This window comes from Lingula anatina, chromosome 9 (genome assembly GCF_051362555.1).
Source record: "Lingula anatina isolate TDL-2025a chromosome 9, LinAna3.0, whole genome shotgun sequence".
NCBI lineage: Eukaryota > Metazoa > Brachiopoda > Lingulata > Lingulida > Lingulidae > Lingula > Lingula anatina.
In genome coordinates this window covers 12,266,725-12,284,274 of record NC_141775.1, presented here as the reverse complement: position 1 = coordinate 12,284,274, position 17,550 = coordinate 12,266,725, and the positions used below count along the sequence as shown (strand labels likewise).

At 35.9% G+C, this 17,550-nt stretch overlaps 5 protein-coding genes across 8 annotated transcripts in view; 3 read left to right on the top strand and 2 right to left on the bottom strand.

The window, feature by feature from the left end:
* The window catches only part of LOC106160886 (eukaryotic translation initiation factor 4 gamma 3-like), a 53,426-nt gene extending 51,149 nt beyond the window's left edge, over positions 1 to 2,277 (top strand). For all 4 annotated transcript variants that reach the window (XM_086995818.1, XM_086995817.1, XM_086995820.1 and 1 more), the window contains 2 exons: positions 281 to 427; positions 786 to 2,277. In XM_086995818.1, the coding sequence (XP_086851944.1) occupies positions 281 to 427; positions 786 to 970 (332 nt within the window). In that variant the 3' untranslated portion in view covers positions 971 to 2,277. The remainder of the gene's footprint in view (positions 1 to 280; positions 428 to 785) is intronic.
* A 674-nt stretch (positions 2,278 to 2,951) lies between these two features.
* Positions 2,952 to 5,360, bottom strand: LOC106160887 (cytochrome b5 domain-containing protein 1). Its single transcript, XM_013537658.2, has 4 exons — positions 5,196 to 5,360; positions 4,764 to 4,840; positions 4,320 to 4,538; positions 2,952 to 3,993 (listed from the first exon to the last, which is right to left on the bottom strand). The coding sequence occupies exons 1-4, from the start codon at positions 5,314 to 5,316 to the stop codon at positions 3,763 to 3,765; spliced, it is 648 nt and encodes a 215-aa protein (XP_013393112.1). The 5' UTR covers positions 5,317 to 5,360; the 3' UTR covers positions 2,952 to 3,762.
* LOC106160889 (N-alpha-acetyltransferase 38, NatC auxiliary subunit-like) lies at positions 5,315 to 7,202 on the top strand. The gene is made up of 4 exons (XM_013537659.2): positions 5,315 to 5,440; positions 5,577 to 5,682; positions 5,822 to 5,893; positions 6,370 to 7,202. Exons 1-4 carry the CDS (start codon positions 5,423 to 5,425, stop codon positions 6,468 to 6,470), a joined length of 297 nt encoding a protein of 98 aa, XP_013393113.1. The 5' UTR covers positions 5,315 to 5,422; the 3' UTR covers positions 6,471 to 7,202.
* A 454-nt stretch (positions 7,203 to 7,656) lies between these two features.
* Positions 7,657 to 10,571, top strand: LOC106160890 (gamma-aminobutyric acid receptor-associated protein). Its single transcript, XM_013537660.2, has 3 exons — positions 7,657 to 8,004; positions 8,893 to 9,090; positions 9,532 to 10,571. The coding sequence occupies exons 1-3, from the start codon at positions 7,915 to 7,917 to the stop codon at positions 9,595 to 9,597; spliced, it is 354 nt and encodes a 117-aa protein (XP_013393114.1). The 5' UTR covers positions 7,657 to 7,914; the 3' UTR covers positions 9,598 to 10,571.
* Positions 10,572 to 12,014: 1,443 nt separating this feature from the next.
* On the bottom strand, positions 12,015 to 16,894 carry LOC106160885 (carbohydrate sulfotransferase 8). The gene is made up of 3 exons (XM_013537655.2): positions 16,009 to 16,894; positions 13,925 to 14,013; positions 12,015 to 12,923 (listed from the first exon to the last, which is right to left on the bottom strand). Exons 1-3 carry the CDS (start codon positions 16,130 to 16,132, stop codon positions 12,060 to 12,062), a joined length of 1,077 nt encoding a protein of 358 aa, XP_013393109.2. The 5' UTR covers positions 16,133 to 16,894; the 3' UTR covers positions 12,015 to 12,059.
* Between the last annotated feature and the right edge of the window lie 656 nt (positions 16,895 to 17,550).

Here is a 17,550-nt window from a genome sequence, read left to right as displayed (position 1 = left end):
CATACATATACATTTGACTTTTATATAGTAATCGAGTCCTTTCAGAAAAGACTGATATTGTGATTTTATAAAGTTATGAAAGGTTTTTCTTCTTAAGAAGGATGCATGTTATGGCTCTCATATTATTACTAAGATTTTTTTCCCCCCTTTTTTCCTAAGCAGAATATCTGTGCTGTTGGGAGATCTGTCTGGTTTATGTATTTCAATCATTATGTATCAAGTCATAAAAAATATCCAGATTGAATTATATAATTGCGTCTTCTGATAAAAATCATTTCAGGAACTGGCTCCCATGCCACGGTGAATGAGAGCGAGATTGCCAAGCGTGCATTATTACTGACCAAGTATTTAGACAACGAGGCGGAGCTCGAGCTTCAGGCCCTGTTTGCACTCCAAGCTTTAGTTCACTCTTTAGAACACCCTCCCAGTGAGTACACTGAATAATACAGAATATATAATAATAATAATAATAATAATAATAATAATAATAATAATAATAATAATAATAATAATAATTTTAAGTTAATTTATATGAAAACAAATTGATTTTTGGACAGAGCTCTTAAGATTAATACATGTTGAGGAAGAGCAGGTTTGCAGCATAATTTTATGCAACAAATTACTAATATGTCATTGAATTGCACTTCCTACCTTGATATTGGTACTATCACATGTAAATAATTTCCCAAGGAAATTTACCTGTGTCATTTCTGGGTCTTTCACCAGTGTTAATTTCCCATCATTTTCTCATTCTCTAACCTCATTTTATTCCGTCTTATTTCCAGTGATGCTTCAAAGATTTTTTGATAAACTCTACGATGAAGATGTGATATCAGAAGACGCGTTTAACCAGTGGGATAGCAGTTCGGACCCCGGGGAGCAGGAAGGCAAAGGCGTGGCACAAAAATCTGTGGTACAATTCTTTACTTGGTTAAGGAACACTGACGCTGATACAGCAGAAGCAGATTAATGAGAGGGAGAAAAAAACTTAGAGGATTTATAAAATTCTGCATCTCTGTTGATGACGGTCTTTGTAATTCAGCGCCGTATGATCAGTGTATTCATTTATGTGTTACTATGACTACTGCTTCCATTCAATGGGACTCTGGCGAGGACCCAAGATGTGACACTGAGAGCGCCGATGTCAAAAAACCCCAGATTCCTTGTGCATTACTTCACGCAGCGTCCCGTAAACTTGGATTACAAAATAAGGAGATACTTCATCGATTCTAGAGTCAAAAACTATTTGTGGCAACATGGTGCTATTCTCTCCAGGTGACGCATTCGTTTCATATGGTATATAGACATATATATATATATATATATATATTTATTCCCAAGGTTTGTGAAGATCATGTCACAGACACTGGGCATTAAATGTTCAAAGGATGATTGTTGTGTATGCATCAAACATTTTCTTTTTGCTACACAAAATTGAGTCTGACTGACTCGACATTGTTGCAATTTCCATTTTTTACGAGGTTAAGGGCTTTTTTCACTCTATAACAAAAACTTATGGATAATCCAGAGACAAAAAAAAATTGAAAAACGAAAAACTTTATATATATACACACGCATATATAATGTTGTTGATCCTCTGAAGGTTTTAAAAAAAACCTTGGGGAGGGTGTAAAAATTGAATGTGATAAATTATGATACAACTAAATTTAAGAAATTCAGGTACATAGACGCCTCATGTGCCTAGTAATTTATTGGAATGGCATTGCAGGATGCGAGTGGTGCAACTAGCAGGTGATGTTTAAGCTAGTAATTAAGGACAATTCCGTATATTAGTTTAACTATCATTTTCAAGATGGCTGCCATTGTTGTCTTGCAGCAGCTGAGGTTTAATGCCTATTTGACCCCCAGTATTGGGCGTATATATAATTGATGTAGCCTTCGTGGGTGTCCGCTACAGGCAAATTACCAGTTGTGTTGATAGAAATCTGCTCAAGTTACGAGCCAAATGGGAGAGGAAGAAATTTTTCCTTCACCATTTTCAAGTGAATTCCTTATGGAGAATGTCTTGCAAATAAACAACAAAAGAGAAGATTACACAAAGAAATAAAAGATTGTCACACCCCTGGACTTCAACAAAGCAATATGGGGATGTATACCAATTCACTGGATATCCAATGTGACATAATTAATGTGCAAACTTAGTGACCTTGAGCGTAGTATGACCTTGACCTCTGACCTGGAGCTGCCTACTGGGTGGGTGAAACCCTTGTGCAAAACGGAGCTGTGTAAATAAATGAGAATTAAAATGGAAATTTATATTGGTCTTTGTGTTTGTTTGTTACTTTGGCATTTTTTTTCTGATATTAAAGATCTTGTGGTTCAATTCAAGCTTTTGAGAATACAAATTTAAAAGCAGATTAACTTAAATTATGAATTTTTCACATTCTAATTATTTTCTTTATATTTGATTACCTGTAAAGGAACAGCATACTAAATCATAAGAAAAATAATTTTTTGACAATTTTGGAAGAAAAAAAATTTTTATCCGCCGTATAAAGTTATACGGCTTTCATGCAACCCGTATAAGAACCGTATAAGTTACGCGGCTGATTTATCCAGCGTATAGTGCTATACGGCTTTCATACAACCATAGAAGTAGAGCTTCTATGATACAACCCAGCCCAGGATTTCATGCCCCTACGAGTTCTGGTCTAATGCTGGGTTCTTATGGTTAAACTTTGTAATTCTTGTTTTAAATGTATTTGTTTAACATATTAAAAAGGTATACCATGGGTAATGTTGTCTTGGAAAGCCTTGCATTTTAAAAGAGCAAAATAAACAGGTCCTGTCCAAATTAGTTGTAAAGAAGACCGACTTTGGTGTAAATTGGTCACATTTCACTTAATTCAGTTTAAGTTTTGAGAGAACATTGTCAAGATCTGCCACTGCTGACAAAGAAAGTACAGAGAGTGGAGGGAGATAACAATGCATGAAGAATGATCAATTTATTTACAAAATGTGTATACACAAAGAACAGCACTGACACATGTCAGTGATTTATCTTACAACTTGAAATGTTTTTCTTTTTATAAAACATTTTTTTATGTCAAGAATTATCTTGTTTTACAGTTCTTATCAAAGTCTGGTTATGTTACTATATATACACTTTCGGACCTTGTGAAACTTCATTCCTGACTAATTTTTAGTTTTGTAGAATCATCACAGAACTAACAATGAATTTACAGAACAGTAAAATATTTGTATTTTTAAATGGTTTGAAACATAAGGTGTTCCAAAAATTTGATTAGGTGAAATTCTTAAATGTATATTATAACAACATCCTTATTGTTTTCATCAAAATTGTAAAGGTTGTAAAAGATATTATGTAAACAACATGATACCAGCATCAGATAATTTTGCACGATCCTTCAGAGGTGTTGGCTGAGCTTTCATAAGTCTCAAGGACAAAATGAATCATTAGTTGTTGTTGCTGTTGATACTGTCAACAGACCACACATAAAAAAACATCTATTCCTCATCACTGAAAATAAGGCAAGTTTTTGGAGATGGTAAATTCATGGTCATTATTTTGCACTTCTCCGAAAAAATTTCCACTGGCAAAAAACTTTTTAATGCCTCGAGTGCCTGTTTACAAAGTTATTTCGCTGTGTGTACAGTTGCCATAGCAATATATACCAAGGCTTGAAAATAATGCCACAGAAAACATACATTCCTGCTAGAAAAATTTTCTAGAATTGTTTGTCAACAAAGCATCCATCATTTTTTTTCCTCAAATTTCTCTCATGCCTCAGTTAAATCATCATTGAAGTACAAATGAATGGCTTGAAGATAGGTGTCATCATTCATCCTCAGCTGATAGAATTCCTCGTCTTCGTCATTGATGCCGTTTTCCTCCAGAGTCTTGTCCATCTCCAGATTCCTGCCGTCGTACTTCCACGTGTAGCTGGCGGCATGTGCGTTATACGTCAGGTAGCGCGTCAGAATTTCCTGCATGATTTCCTCTGTGCAAACCTGAGAAATTGATTTTTTTCTAGTGAATTTTTCAAAAAATGTTTGATGGTACATTTTAAAAAATTTACTTGCATGTACTACGGGCTATAAGACTACTAGTGCTTTTTTTCTGGATTATCAAAGCTTTTTTTTCTTGGGGGGGGATTGAAATAAGTTTTAAAAATTGATTCCAAGTATTGCAAAAGCATACTTGTGTCTTTAAGTGCTTATGAGAATAATGTTAAAGTTATTTATCCAAACTGCAAAAAAATGTAAAGTTCACTTACACACTGTATTCAAAACTGATTTAACTTTTCAAAGAACTTTAAACATTGAACATTGCATACCTCAATAGTTTGTTCCTGTGATGTTAATGTATTGATGATTTTAACAAATCGGGTTTTCTTTGAGAGAATTCCTACACAGTATGTCTCGTCTTTCCACCACGGCCTCCCAAAGTCGTTAGCCCAATCAGTGGCCGGACATGGCGGAGGAATGTGTATGAAGCGACCATGAGGAGTGTAGGGAACCAGGCATCCTGTGATTGGATCAGCATGTGTGCGAATCTGCAATAATAATAATAATAATGATAATAATATCACTAAATGATGATAAAATTGGGAATGGAATTCTTTTTTTCTTTTAAAAATTATATATAAAATATATTCAATATTTTGCAAGAAGTTACATTACCATATTGATTCCAACATATGCAAATGGTGCACAATGTTACAAAAATTATGTGCTACTGTAAATTTTAGAAAATTATACTTGTTGTAAAACATACTTACATCCTTTGTTTTAGGATTAAACCAATGTGAAATATCTTTTCCTGCCGCTTCTATAATTGGCTTCAGTAATATTTGACCTAGAGATTGAAATGGGTCCTTTATATGTATTATTAGCAAGATGACCGACAAACCAAATTAACTTGCATTTCAATCACTCACATTCACAATTAATTTCAATTTTCAATTTTGTCTGGCGAAGAGTTAGGCAAAGCAGTAGCTTTTATCGCAGTACTTGACACAGATAAAATCTGAGATTGAACTCGGTTGTCATAAGATGTTTTAGTTTTCAAAAGTTATTTTTCGTGCCTCAGATAAGATTTTAAGTGGCATATTAGGAAACTGAATTTAAATACATTAATACAACCAGATTCATAATTTCATACATACTGTAGAGAGGATAGCAGAAAAAAGTACTAACCCAATCCGACTTACCTTTATATTTTTCGCAAAGTGACGTTAAATCGTAGACTTTTCCCAAGAAAGAAACCCACAGATCTTCCAACGTGTTGTGTACTGCAACCTCATTTGGTGTGTAATACTTAAAACGACCCATTTTAGAAAATGTACACGGCTTCACCTTCTCCTCGCAGGTTGTGTATTGTTGCTATGACGTACAGCGGAAGTATCTTCTGCGCATGCGGTAGTATCGGTGGCCAACTATGGCTGGCGAGTCGAAGGTAGGAAATGTGGAGAATATTTAAAAGTTTTGTGCTTGAATGTTATGTTTAAAGATACAGATTTGAAAATTTGGACTCAGGTTTCTGAAATGAATCCCATATGTAGAGCTTAAATCTGAAATTGTTTGTGTTCCAGAACATATCTGAAGCCGAAGAAGAAAAGTCTGCAGGACGTAAGAAACTTGAAGGATGGTTAAATAAAACCATGAGGATAAGAATGACTGATGGTCGAACGCTTGTTGGTAAGTATAAGATCACATTTAGACGTTTTCCGAAAAAAAGCCTCATGAATATTTGAAGCCTAATTCATTTTTTATTTTATATTCTTATCTTTTACGTCGAAAAAAAGTTGGAATAATAATTCTTATTTTCTTTCATCAGGGGTATTTCTCTGCACAGACAAGGATAAGAATGTCATCTTGGGGTCTTGTCAGGAATACTTAAAACTTCCAGGTAAATGTGGAATATAAGAAGGTTACTGAACACAAGCAAAGAATTATAGTGGCCATACCACCTAGCAGCCAGTGATGAATAACATTTTCTCACATCATTCTAAGTTTAACCAGGTTGGCTGTAAGCTTGTGCTCAGTAACCTGAAATTTATGCAATACAACTACCATGCTAAGGCACGTTTTTGCACAAGGAAAAATCATAAATAAATATAATAATGAAAAAAAGTAATAAGAACTTATTTTTACAGTTTCTTTTTGTTGTTGAATAATTATAGTCATTATGATTCCAGTTTAAAATCATTTATCTTTGAATAACCATTAATGATAATCTTTAAAAAGTGAGATATATTGCATAAAATGATCAAAAGGTTTAAGTTTGGTTTAGAGATGTATTTTAAACATTCTCACCGCGATATGCCCTGCTAACAGTGTAAAGTAATGTGTTCCTCAGTAACATATATCTCATTAACATTTCAGAGAGTGGCGAACAAGAAGATCCACGGGTCCTGGGTCTCGCTATGGTGCCAGGGCGCCATCTGGTGTCAATAGAAGTGGACCAGCAGCCTGAGATCATGTGACCATCACCATGACAACAGAGAGGGACATTTGAAGAGGTCCTCAGGGATTGGATTATTTGAAGGATTTTTTGACTTCAGGGAATTTTATTTCTCTGTTACCCATTGTGCCAAAAACAGTTTATCTACTGTCCCTTTCAATCACCAGGGTCTTGGAATCTAAGCAGAAATATTGAACAGTAGTTAAACATGTTTATATCATTTATGGCATTGGCATGGTCATTGTTAGGAGAGAACTGTCACTTCTCTGCAAGTAATGATTCTGAAAATTCGCTGATTTCAGTGAATTTTAATTTTTAGAAAATTTGGATTCCTGACTGGAATTGACGTGGGATCATAGAATTGATGAGATGTCACAAATGACTGGATTGAATAAGAACTGAATGTGGATTAAGAGCTAGCATAACTCTTATGTAAGAAATTTGAAACACAAAACAGGGTTGTAGATCCAGATTTCTTCAACAGATTTAGTTATGGTATACATAATACATGGCAACTGAAGTAAGTAGTTGACACTACAAGAAAACTTAATTTTTTTGCCTTAAACTTTTAAAGAGGAGTGCAAGAAGTGAAGCTGCTTACATAACTATACCTATGGCATTTCAATTGATTTTGAAGTTAAAACTAACTAGTGAATTTGACATGGTGGTATTGCTCATATATTGATTGTACCACTATAAAACCAATTTTGAGCCCAATTATAAAAGTGTAATAAAACACCACTTGATAAAATTCTGTAGTTGTTGCAGTATTTTCATCTGAAGAAACATATATTTTCTCTGAGAAAAATAAATGTCAAAATATATTAATCATGTCATGCACGTTATATTTCACCCCAGTATAACAATTCTGAAGGAATTCCAGTTCACAAATCCTCAACATCTGACGAAAAAGGGATTATAAACACTTAATATTAGAATATACTGAAAGTGCAAATTCAAGATTAAGAAATTTGAAAACGGGATTCATAAATATATGGCGCTGCCACTATCTATGCTCATGGGGCGCTGAAGGGTCCATACTTAATATGTATTAATATCAGTCTTATCTTGATTATTTATGCAACGTAATCGCTGCAGTATCGGCAGATATCATTTGTCAAATGGAGTGACGTCACAGTTATATTTGGACATTGACAGGCCGTCACATGATGTGTTCTTCCGCCAAAATTTTTGCGGATGCGTAGGATAGATGAATAAATTTACACGGGATGATGCGTAGAACTGTGTATTTAAAAACTTGTTTGGCAGCAGTAATCAAAGACCAAGTTATTTATAAACTATATTAAGAGGATTCGTAGGAACGACACACCAGGAACTATCTTTCAGCATAGCAGTATTAATCCGCGTATTTTGTAAACAATAAGGAAGCCATCTTAGCAAGTCCAAGAATTTTATCGAAAGAGAAAGGAAACAATCAAGCGCCACATAGTAAACAGTTTGCTAAAATGAAGTGGGAATATAAAGAGGACCATCCATTTGAGAAGAGACGGGCCGAGGGAGAGAAGATCCGAAAGAAGTATCCAGACAGGGTCCCCGTAAGTATTAACATGGAATCGACGTTTGAGAAAATTTTCTGTCCAAGTGATTTGGTTAAATTCAATGTTTCCTTGTAATGGATCCTTACCAATTTGAATCCCCCATAAATACGCAATAAATTACGTTAATTTGGTAGCAATTGGTGTGGCATTATACTCGATAATGTATTACCATCTATCATTATTAATGATGGAAGTGTCATGTGATTGTAAACATCAAATTGCGTTTTTGTTTTTCTCACCACATTAAGCAGGATAAAAAAGAAAATAAGACAGGGGGTCCCTTTTTAAACCGGAGCAAGATTTTAAAGCCTCAGACTATCAGCTCTTTAGCATGCAGATGGCTCATTAACATAAGTTACTTAAACACATGTAACTCGCCATGATGAGACGTTGCATCATTCATATCATCTATATGGTGATAACCTACTTATTTTATCTTGGATACACAGCGTGACTGTTACCGTGGTCATGTGTGGGTGTATTTGGGTAAAGTTTTCATAATTGGGTAATTCGTGATTGGTTAGAAAATGTTTCTTTAAAATTCTATAGAATCTTGATCATTTTTGTTAAAGGTGTGCAGCAGTTTTAAAGTTTTGTGTGTGTGTGTGGGGGGGGGGGGGGTAATAAAGTTGTCCTTAGTTTGGATCACACCAGCAGCAAGTATCCATGACCTTTAGTTTTTTTCTGTACTATTAAAGAGAACATTGTACTTGTATAACTTGTATAAAGAAATAGATTACTACCAGTGTTAATCTTTACAAGAAGTAGTATTTCATTCAAAATATTTGTATATAGTAGGGCCATGGTTGGTGATTTTCTGATTTGATTTGAATTTTTAAGTGCATGTGTGAAAACCTATATATAAACAAGTACTTCTTATTTTAGGTCATAGTAGAGAAGGCCCCCAAGGCCCGAGTTGGTGACCTGGACAAGAAGAAATACCTGGTCCCCTCTGATCTGACAGTGGGTCAGTTCTATTTCCTGATAAGAAAACGTATTCACCTGAGACCAGAAGATGCTCTCTTTTTCTTTGTCAACAATGTGATTCCTCCCACTAGTGCAACAATGGGCGCTTTATACCAGGTAAGGGTGGGCAAAGTCAACACTGTGGTTTACATTGTGGTAATTGCTCACAGACATAAAAATCTGCACATTTTGGGGTTTCATTCTTTCAGAATTTATAAATTATGATTACTCATAAAATGCTCCCAAAATTCCAGAACACTGCGATTGGAAATATTTTGTCATTCAGAGATAAATAGATTTCCATCACTTATAAATGAAAAATAGAAATAGCACTTTTCAGCTTGTTTTGCTTGCTGCAGAAGAATGATTTTATCCAGTGTTCTCAGTGGTGGAACAAGGATATTTGGCTGGCAATAGGTTTCACTGTCCAGCATATCAAAAAGAGAAAGAAAAAACTCACAGCAACTAAAAAAACATTAGAGGACAATCTGTGGTCACCTATCTCACTGTTATTTCATCTCAGTTGCATATCTTAATGACTCTCAATCTTTGTTTCAGGAACACCACGAGGAGGACTTCTTCTTGTATATTGCCTACAGTGATGAAAGTGTGTACGGGGCTTGAAAAGGGCGATGACCACAACAGGACTTGATTTGTATTATATCTCTTGTATATATGTGTACTCAAACGGACAGGACGGGATTGGATGGACAGTGATTATAAAGATTCAGGACTAAATAAAGGAATCAAATCGTAATATATGTAAAAAAATATCATATATATATATGTGACAACTATGATGGAAATCCTACCAGTTGATTTGGGACAAAATTCTGGAATTAGGCTGAGAATATTTCACAATATTTTTATCAACAGTTGCCAATTTGTGATATGAATTTGGGTTCTGTTTTGATGTGAAATTGAACTGGAAAAAGTTGTCTTTATATAAGTGTGCTGGTTCAAAAACAACAACAACACTGTGAATCACCAGTGTTCAATATGTATGAAACAAAATGATGCAATAGAACTTAAAAGTTGATGACAGCTTTAACAACCTAGCATTAAAAAATCCCTTGAGATAATTTTTCCCCTGAAAATACTATATCTTGTGTTACATGGACTGAGTGTTCATCAACTAACATTATACCTTGATACTGCAGGCCTCTTGTTATGTTTATCAATACTATTGTAGAACATGTCTTTATTTATTGTTGAATAGAAGTTGCCCTCTTCACTATATAGTGCACACTATGATGAGTATTCATATATTATACTTTGTAGCCATTTTGTTGACCAAATTTATATTTCACTTTACCTGGAACAGCCATTTAACAGTTTCAGTTGCACTATTTATCGTGAAGATTTTTTTTATCAGTAAACGCATTGTGCTTTTGCCACACTCGTTTGTAACACTGGATTTTAATAGCATTTGGGAAGAAGTCCGAGAGATTTTCATTCTTTGAAAAAATTGTGACCTTTTAGTTGCTGGGTTGGTGCTTTTATTACTCTGTTCAGTTAAAGGATTCATGACCGGCATCTGATCGTTTCATTCATTTGTCATTTCATGTTAGAATTGGTGGAATAAACCGTAAACCAAATCCAGCCTGTGTTATTTTGTTTGTAGTCAGTGGCTCTGTGATGGGGGCGTCTTTTTCTCTCCTTTTCAAACAAAGTGGCGGTTTAGGCCCCAATGTATATCCAACAATGAAGAAAACGACCATCATAGAACTCTATATATATATATATATATATATATATATATATATATATATATATACTTGTGAAAATGATAAAAGTTACATGCAAAGTCAAGGTTTTGCCACTTACAGATCATATTTAATATGAAAATAATATGCCATCACATGGTTTCAAATAGCATTTTCTGAAAAGAAATGTCACAGGCCATTCAAAGTAGAAGTGGTAAGCGTGTGGCGGGGAGACAAGCTGTTTATTACCACAAATACACATTCCATGCTATCTCACCTATCAAAAGTGATAAGACTCGCGATTTTCAAAAGTATCATAGCATCCCGAACGATGTATCAGGCATCTAAGTGAAATGGTAGATCTCAACTATCACAATTTGGCGAATTTATCTCCAAATTATAAACCAAAAAGCTTTTACTATATGTTGCAACCAGGACCGAGCGCGGATTTTTTTCAGATACAAATTGACACATAAACTGCAATCCTGTTCAAGTCTTTCTCTACAATTAATTTTCTTTAAGTTCAAAGTAAAATTTTGTTTCTCTAGTATATTTCGCATTGAATCAGTTTCTATAGGTCATTTGGTATTGCATGTTCTAAGTTATCCAAATATGCCTACAATGCATGTATAAAATAGTGTTTTCTGTTGCTGACTGATAAATATATTGTGATTCCATGATAGTTTGACATTTCTGATGTAATATTATTCAGTGCTTATTTTACGACCTTTTATATAAAATCTAGTGACAAGCAATCTAAAGTCGCCCCCCCCCAAAAAAAAAAAAAAAAAAAAAAAAAATTACAGAAGATTATCATAATTCTTTACACCGTAGGAGATAAATCAAAGAACAAAACCAGTGATGGTTGGATTTTCAAAGTGAGTAAAACGTTTCTACAGATGGACGTTTTGCATTTGTGACAATAACGTATGTTCCTTTGTGTGGTTAGAATATGAATTATTTTTTATTATTCATCGTTCCAGGAGAGTGAAACTTTGATACAAACTGGGGGAAAAAGGAAAAGGCTAATGTAATATAAGCCCCCCTCCTCCTTAACCACTCCACATTTTTTTCAAAAGCCGTTGGGGACCGTTTAATGGAGGAGTTGATTTTGACTAAACAACAATGGTCAAAAAGGTTGTCCCACCCCTAATTCCAGTTTACACCAGTGACGTGATCATTTGTAAATAAAAGCACATGGAACTGGGGGTGGGACAACCTTTTTGACCAATGTTGTAGAAATCAAAATTTCTCTTTATTTAAATTCGGTTCAACCCTTTCAACCAAACATAATTCTTAGGAATTTAATAAAAGTATTAAAAAGTAACGGACTGATTCAGCCTATAGCCAATGCGCATTTATTAATGAAAATAAACTAATTTACAAAAATTTATCCAGCTTATAATCGAACAACTCAGCATCTCTTGCGTATATGGCCCACACCTCTTGCAGCAACTTTTTATCAATTTTCTCGTAGTATCGCTTAGCTAGGTCGCTAGTTTTTGACGTCTGCTCGGAGGGCGGATACCTGACCACGTGATCTGCTGATATGAGACGCAGAATGTTATTGGCGTCCTCTTCAATGGTTTCGTATTTGCCGACGATGTCATACGCTATTGCACAAGGGTAAGCCAGCTCCATATACGGTCTCCAATGAACATCGAGTTGTATGTTTTTCCTATGCTCAGAAAGAATGAATTTCAAAAATTCTGTAAAAGTAACATTGGACCCTGTTTCCAATTCCGCTTTAGAAGCGTTCGCCTTGAAATTTTTCACAATCTGCTTGCCAACAGATCTCATGTAATAAACGTTATCACCAGTCTCCAGTTTGTCTCGATAAGCGGACAGTATCCTCTCCAAGGGGTGGCGCACAAACATGAACTTCAAGTAATGTTTTAAACGAAAACGAACCCCGAATTTTGTGAATGAGGAAAGGAGCTGCAGTCGATATTGTATGCTGCCGTGGTGGAGCTCAAACTGATCCAAGCTTCTTAGATCAGTTTTATTTACATTAGCAGACAGTACTAGGATTATCCTCTTCCAATTACTGCAACCGACTTTGGGTATGGAGCAAAAGACAATTCGGCTACGATCTTCCACATAAAACTGGCCAATCATGTTGTCATTGAAGTCTCGTTGCAGATGATACTTCTTGCACGTGTTCCTAACGTGCTGAGTGCGTCTGCGCATCTTTTCCCGCCATTCCTGTGGAACATTTTTGTTTTTTTGACTAGGAATTAATTCCTGCAAAGAAGTTATCGTATGGATTTTAAGAAAAGTAAAAGAAAAAGAATGAACACTTTATACAATAAGTAAATATACTTTGTCAATTGTTTGAAAATAAATTAAATGACGAATGAATGAATGAATGATTAACAAAATGAAAGAATAAAAAACAGTTGGGAGGGTGAATGAATGAAATTAATAGAATGGCAGTTTAAAGGACCTATCAGAAATATAAGTATTTTTTTGCTACATCTTTAACTCCAAGTCAACACTTGGTTTATTATCGGTTCAGCCTGAGCATAAGTGAAATTTTCAAATTAAGTTCTTTTTTATCTCCAAAGAACAAAAAATTAGGCCAGTGCGTTAGAACAATATAATTACACGATATGCTACAAGAAGATAAAACGGAGTTTGTGTTGTTTTTAGGTCATGCAAATACGCCCTTCTTCAGTGTGGCTGTTTGATAAAAAACCTGATACAAGAACAAAAGGGTTGAACGATGAAGGGTTGAAGTCTTGATATTTTTGGGAATTTTAATTTTCATATTTTTCGTATGTAAAGACAGCAATGCCACTGTCAGACCTAGATGCTATGCTTTTGAATGCTCCGGCTTTAATGTGCATCGAAGAACAGTGGAAGCCACACTTAATGCCCCTAAAATCGGGGGAATTTAATAGCTCAGTACCTGGGGCAAAGACCCTTTCATGCGTTATTTTGGGGAGAATAAAGTCGAGATGTGTAGCTACTCCATACACTCATATTTTAAGTATACGATCTTATTTTCCAAGCAAAAAAGCAAAAATGTCAAGATTCATTCACTAAGGATAATTTTACCCCCCCCCCCCCCCCCCCATCAATTTTAGCTTTTCACCTTGCACTTTTGTACTCTAAAGGCGGAGTGGGGTCTTGAAAAAGTAAGCATTCCTTGAAAACTTCTGAGAAGGATTATAAAAATGGATGGCCCTAAGATGAAGATGCTATGCCAATAAAGATTCCCAAAATGAACAAATGCCACTCACCCTGTATTTCACAGTGGCATTCTGTGCAGTACTGGCACCCTGGATGCACCGTGAATCTGAAGGTAGCACGCTTAATTGCGTCACAGTGGCTGCAAGATTTCAAGACAGAAAAAAATAAAATTCATTTTCATTTTCGAAATAAGCACAATGTTTTTGCATAGTTTTTGACTCACCAGTGGGTTTTCTGCACAAATGTGTTTACTAGGTAAAGGCCCGTGAGCAGAATTTGCTCGAGTCGACTTAATGGTGGCCTACATTCGAAAACATTTTAATTCTCCTTTTTTTTTTTATTCTTATTATTCAATCAGGAATGTAATTTCGGTAATAAGAAAACATATAACAAATGTAGATATTACACAAATTATAGACTGGGTAAAGAAATGAGTATGATTAAAGACAGTATAACCCATGAACGATCCCCTTAACCATTGCAATATTTCCCCCGCTTTTTTTCTCGCTGGAACGCAGAAATTTATTTTTGGTCCTATAACAAAACTTCTAGCTGTCCCCTCTCCTTTTTACCTTCAACGAGAAAGTGCTAAACGGCACTTATACAAAAATTCAAAGAAAAAAAAACAACAAGAAATGAATCAAAAAAAGATGTTAACACCATTTTGTTACAATAGATGTTACTTGGCCTTCTATTTTCCCCTATTTAGCGTAACTAAAAAATGACGCAGGCTCGCTGCATGTAGAAATTGCCGTGTGCCCAAGTTCTGTTTACACTCTACCAGGGCGACAGATTAATTTTCCACATATATTCACAGATATGTCTCTAGATAAATAGACAGTCATTTGGTCTGATGTCTGATGTTGCTTCAGCCAAAAATGTCCTCAATAATAACTGCGGCCCTGGTAGAGGGTAAGTTCTGTTCATCTTTCACATCTGACCCAGAAGCGCTGCGTTCTGTAGCAAGTTTAGGAGGCAATCAACCATAAGTACCTGCGGCCAAACGCAAAAGTGACTTCAGTATTCATTTCAGAAAGAGTCTGAAAGTCTGGAAGTCATCCGTATTTCACGCCAAAGAAGTGCGCTTTAAGGAAACTATGGTAATTTGTACACACACACACACACACACACACACACACACCAAAAAAAAAAAAAAAAAAAAAAAAAAAAAAAAAAAAAAAAAAAACTAAATAAAATATTGCTACTTGCGTCGGAAAAAGCTAAAACGCGCAATGTAAGGCATGCATGCGCATCAATGTGCAGTCTTTCTTTGTATGAATTTTTCATCCATTCAAGAATGAAAGTTAGATTGAGCAATGTTTTCTCTACGTAGTTAAATGGTGTGGGCGTAAACTTCATCCGGAGTTTTCCAACCCCCACCCCCCTCCAAAAAAGGGCCCTTAAGCAAACTGTGGTCTTAACAAAGGTCTTTACTCTCAGTGATGACTGTTACCGTTTTTGTTTCGTCAAATTTACATTTCTTGAGGTCCTTTTATTCTTAAAAACTCAGAGACCAACATCGTTAAGTGCTCTTTGTGATGTCAGATTTAGTTTAGCCCAAGACTTTGAAGCAAGTGTAAAATCCTGGATCGAATGCTGCAATACTTTGGCAAAGGCATTGCAGCTAATACGTTAATTTGAATCAAGTCGTTTGCAAGACACATAATGTAGAGGCCTCCATGTATGTTTCTCTTGACTTTGGAAAAGACACTTAAAGGTACATACGAACCGAGCATCGGTGGGGCGTGGATTCCCAGTAAAGCATGTAAACCACTTCTACTAGATTCTTATATGACTCAAATAAATTCGACATGCCAAGGGATAAACTGAATAGATCACTCGATCAGCCATAAAAGACCTTTAGACTGCTCCTTTCTTTAAATTTTTGGTTGTAAATTTAACCTACTTTCGTGACCTACTTTCCTGCCCCATTGACATACAGCTTAGAATGCCAGCAGAAAAATCCGTTCAAACATCATTTTCGGGTAAAATTAAACAATGCCTTTTGGTAATTCTCTTAGTTATACTACTTGAAACTATATGCTGGCATTTGGGTGGTTTTTGTGACAAAAACTTGAATTTGTATGCATCTTTAAAATGAAGGTGATTCATTTCATTTTGACGTCTAACTTACCCATGTGCACAACCAGCGTAAAGATGGCGCAAATCAAGACAGCCCCAAGTACGAGAGACAATTTGTTAACTGACACAAAGCTTGACGCCGTCATCCTGTTTGCGTTTCCTTGGCATCGAAACATATCACAAAATAAAACAGCCTTCTAATGCAGAAACTGTAACTTCTTTTTAATGCTCCACTCCTTCTTAACCATTTCTTAATTCACATCAGATTGGGGGTACTTTTGAAAGTAGAAGATCTAGTGTGTTACCAAATGTCTCTTCCTGTTAGTCAGCACAGTAGTTTTCCGGATGCCTACTCGTAAATCAGTCCTGTATCTTCCAGAATGTCTTCAATTACGAAGTATTTTCAGCAATGTTATAACATGATGTGGAAAATATCATTCGGCAAATCCTTCAACAGTCGATTTTCCCCAGTTGGTGCTGTACCAGTTCTTTTTCGCCAAAACTACCTCGAAAAAAGAACAGGTTAGACTTTTCTGCCAGTCGCCAAAAACTTATCAGGTTGTCCGCTAATGCTGTGGGTAGATCCAGAGAGTTTCTGCGCCAATAAGCAAGATTTTCCACCTGACTGGAGACAGTCTAACCCGAGTAATATTTGGACCAGATGCGAATCCACTGATGCTTGAACTCGAGCGCTGAGCGGCGGATTTCTTTCTTTACTGACTCAGATTCCTAAGAGCTGATTTAAATCCTTTGTTTATCTTCTGTTTAACAGCCTTCCGGATGAAGATGAAAAATAATTGAAAATATCTTCCCCAGCCTCCGCCCCATACGCTCGCACCGCCGAACTCCCCTCAGCCGTAAAAAGACAGGCATATACTTAAATTGAAATTCACTTTTCACTCAGCTGTTGTTTCGACCCTAAGCATTTTAATTAAAATGAAGCCAGACTTAAGAGCGATTTACTTAATCTCAACCTGAAAATAAACCCTTTTCATTAGAAAATAAATCTCTTCAGCGAATACAGAGTTCGCATTTAAGTCGCGATTTATTTGATTGTCTTACCGGCGTTCAAGATATGATACAATTGATTCCTTAATCGTGCTTGTCAATGGGAGACGTAGATTAAAATTAAAGAGACACAGAAATGTTCCGTAGGTTTTACAGGTGTCTCTCTCCTCATAATCGGAAATCACACAGGCAAACATTTCTGTAAGTATCGGAAGCTGACGACGCAAGGCAAATCTGATAAAGATGCTTTGACGCTTAATCTCGAATGTTCATCTAATTTCCTAAAGATGCCCACTAAACGATCTTGTTTACTGTTGTTATGGACACTTTTTCCTTCATTTGGTATGGTATTTCAGCTGAGCATTGGGGCCAGGGTGGATAGGCGCAAGGTTGGGGGAGGGGGGGGGGGTAATTTGTACTGGGCCATATTGTTCAAATGACATATCTAACAGGGCCGTAGCCTGAGCAAAATGCCAGGGGGGGCAGTAAGCGGACAAGAGGGGGCAAAGCCCCCGAGGGGGGAGGGTGTGGGAGGGGGTGTCCCTCTCCCTTGGTGTGGAAAATTTTTAGAAACTGTATGTATAAT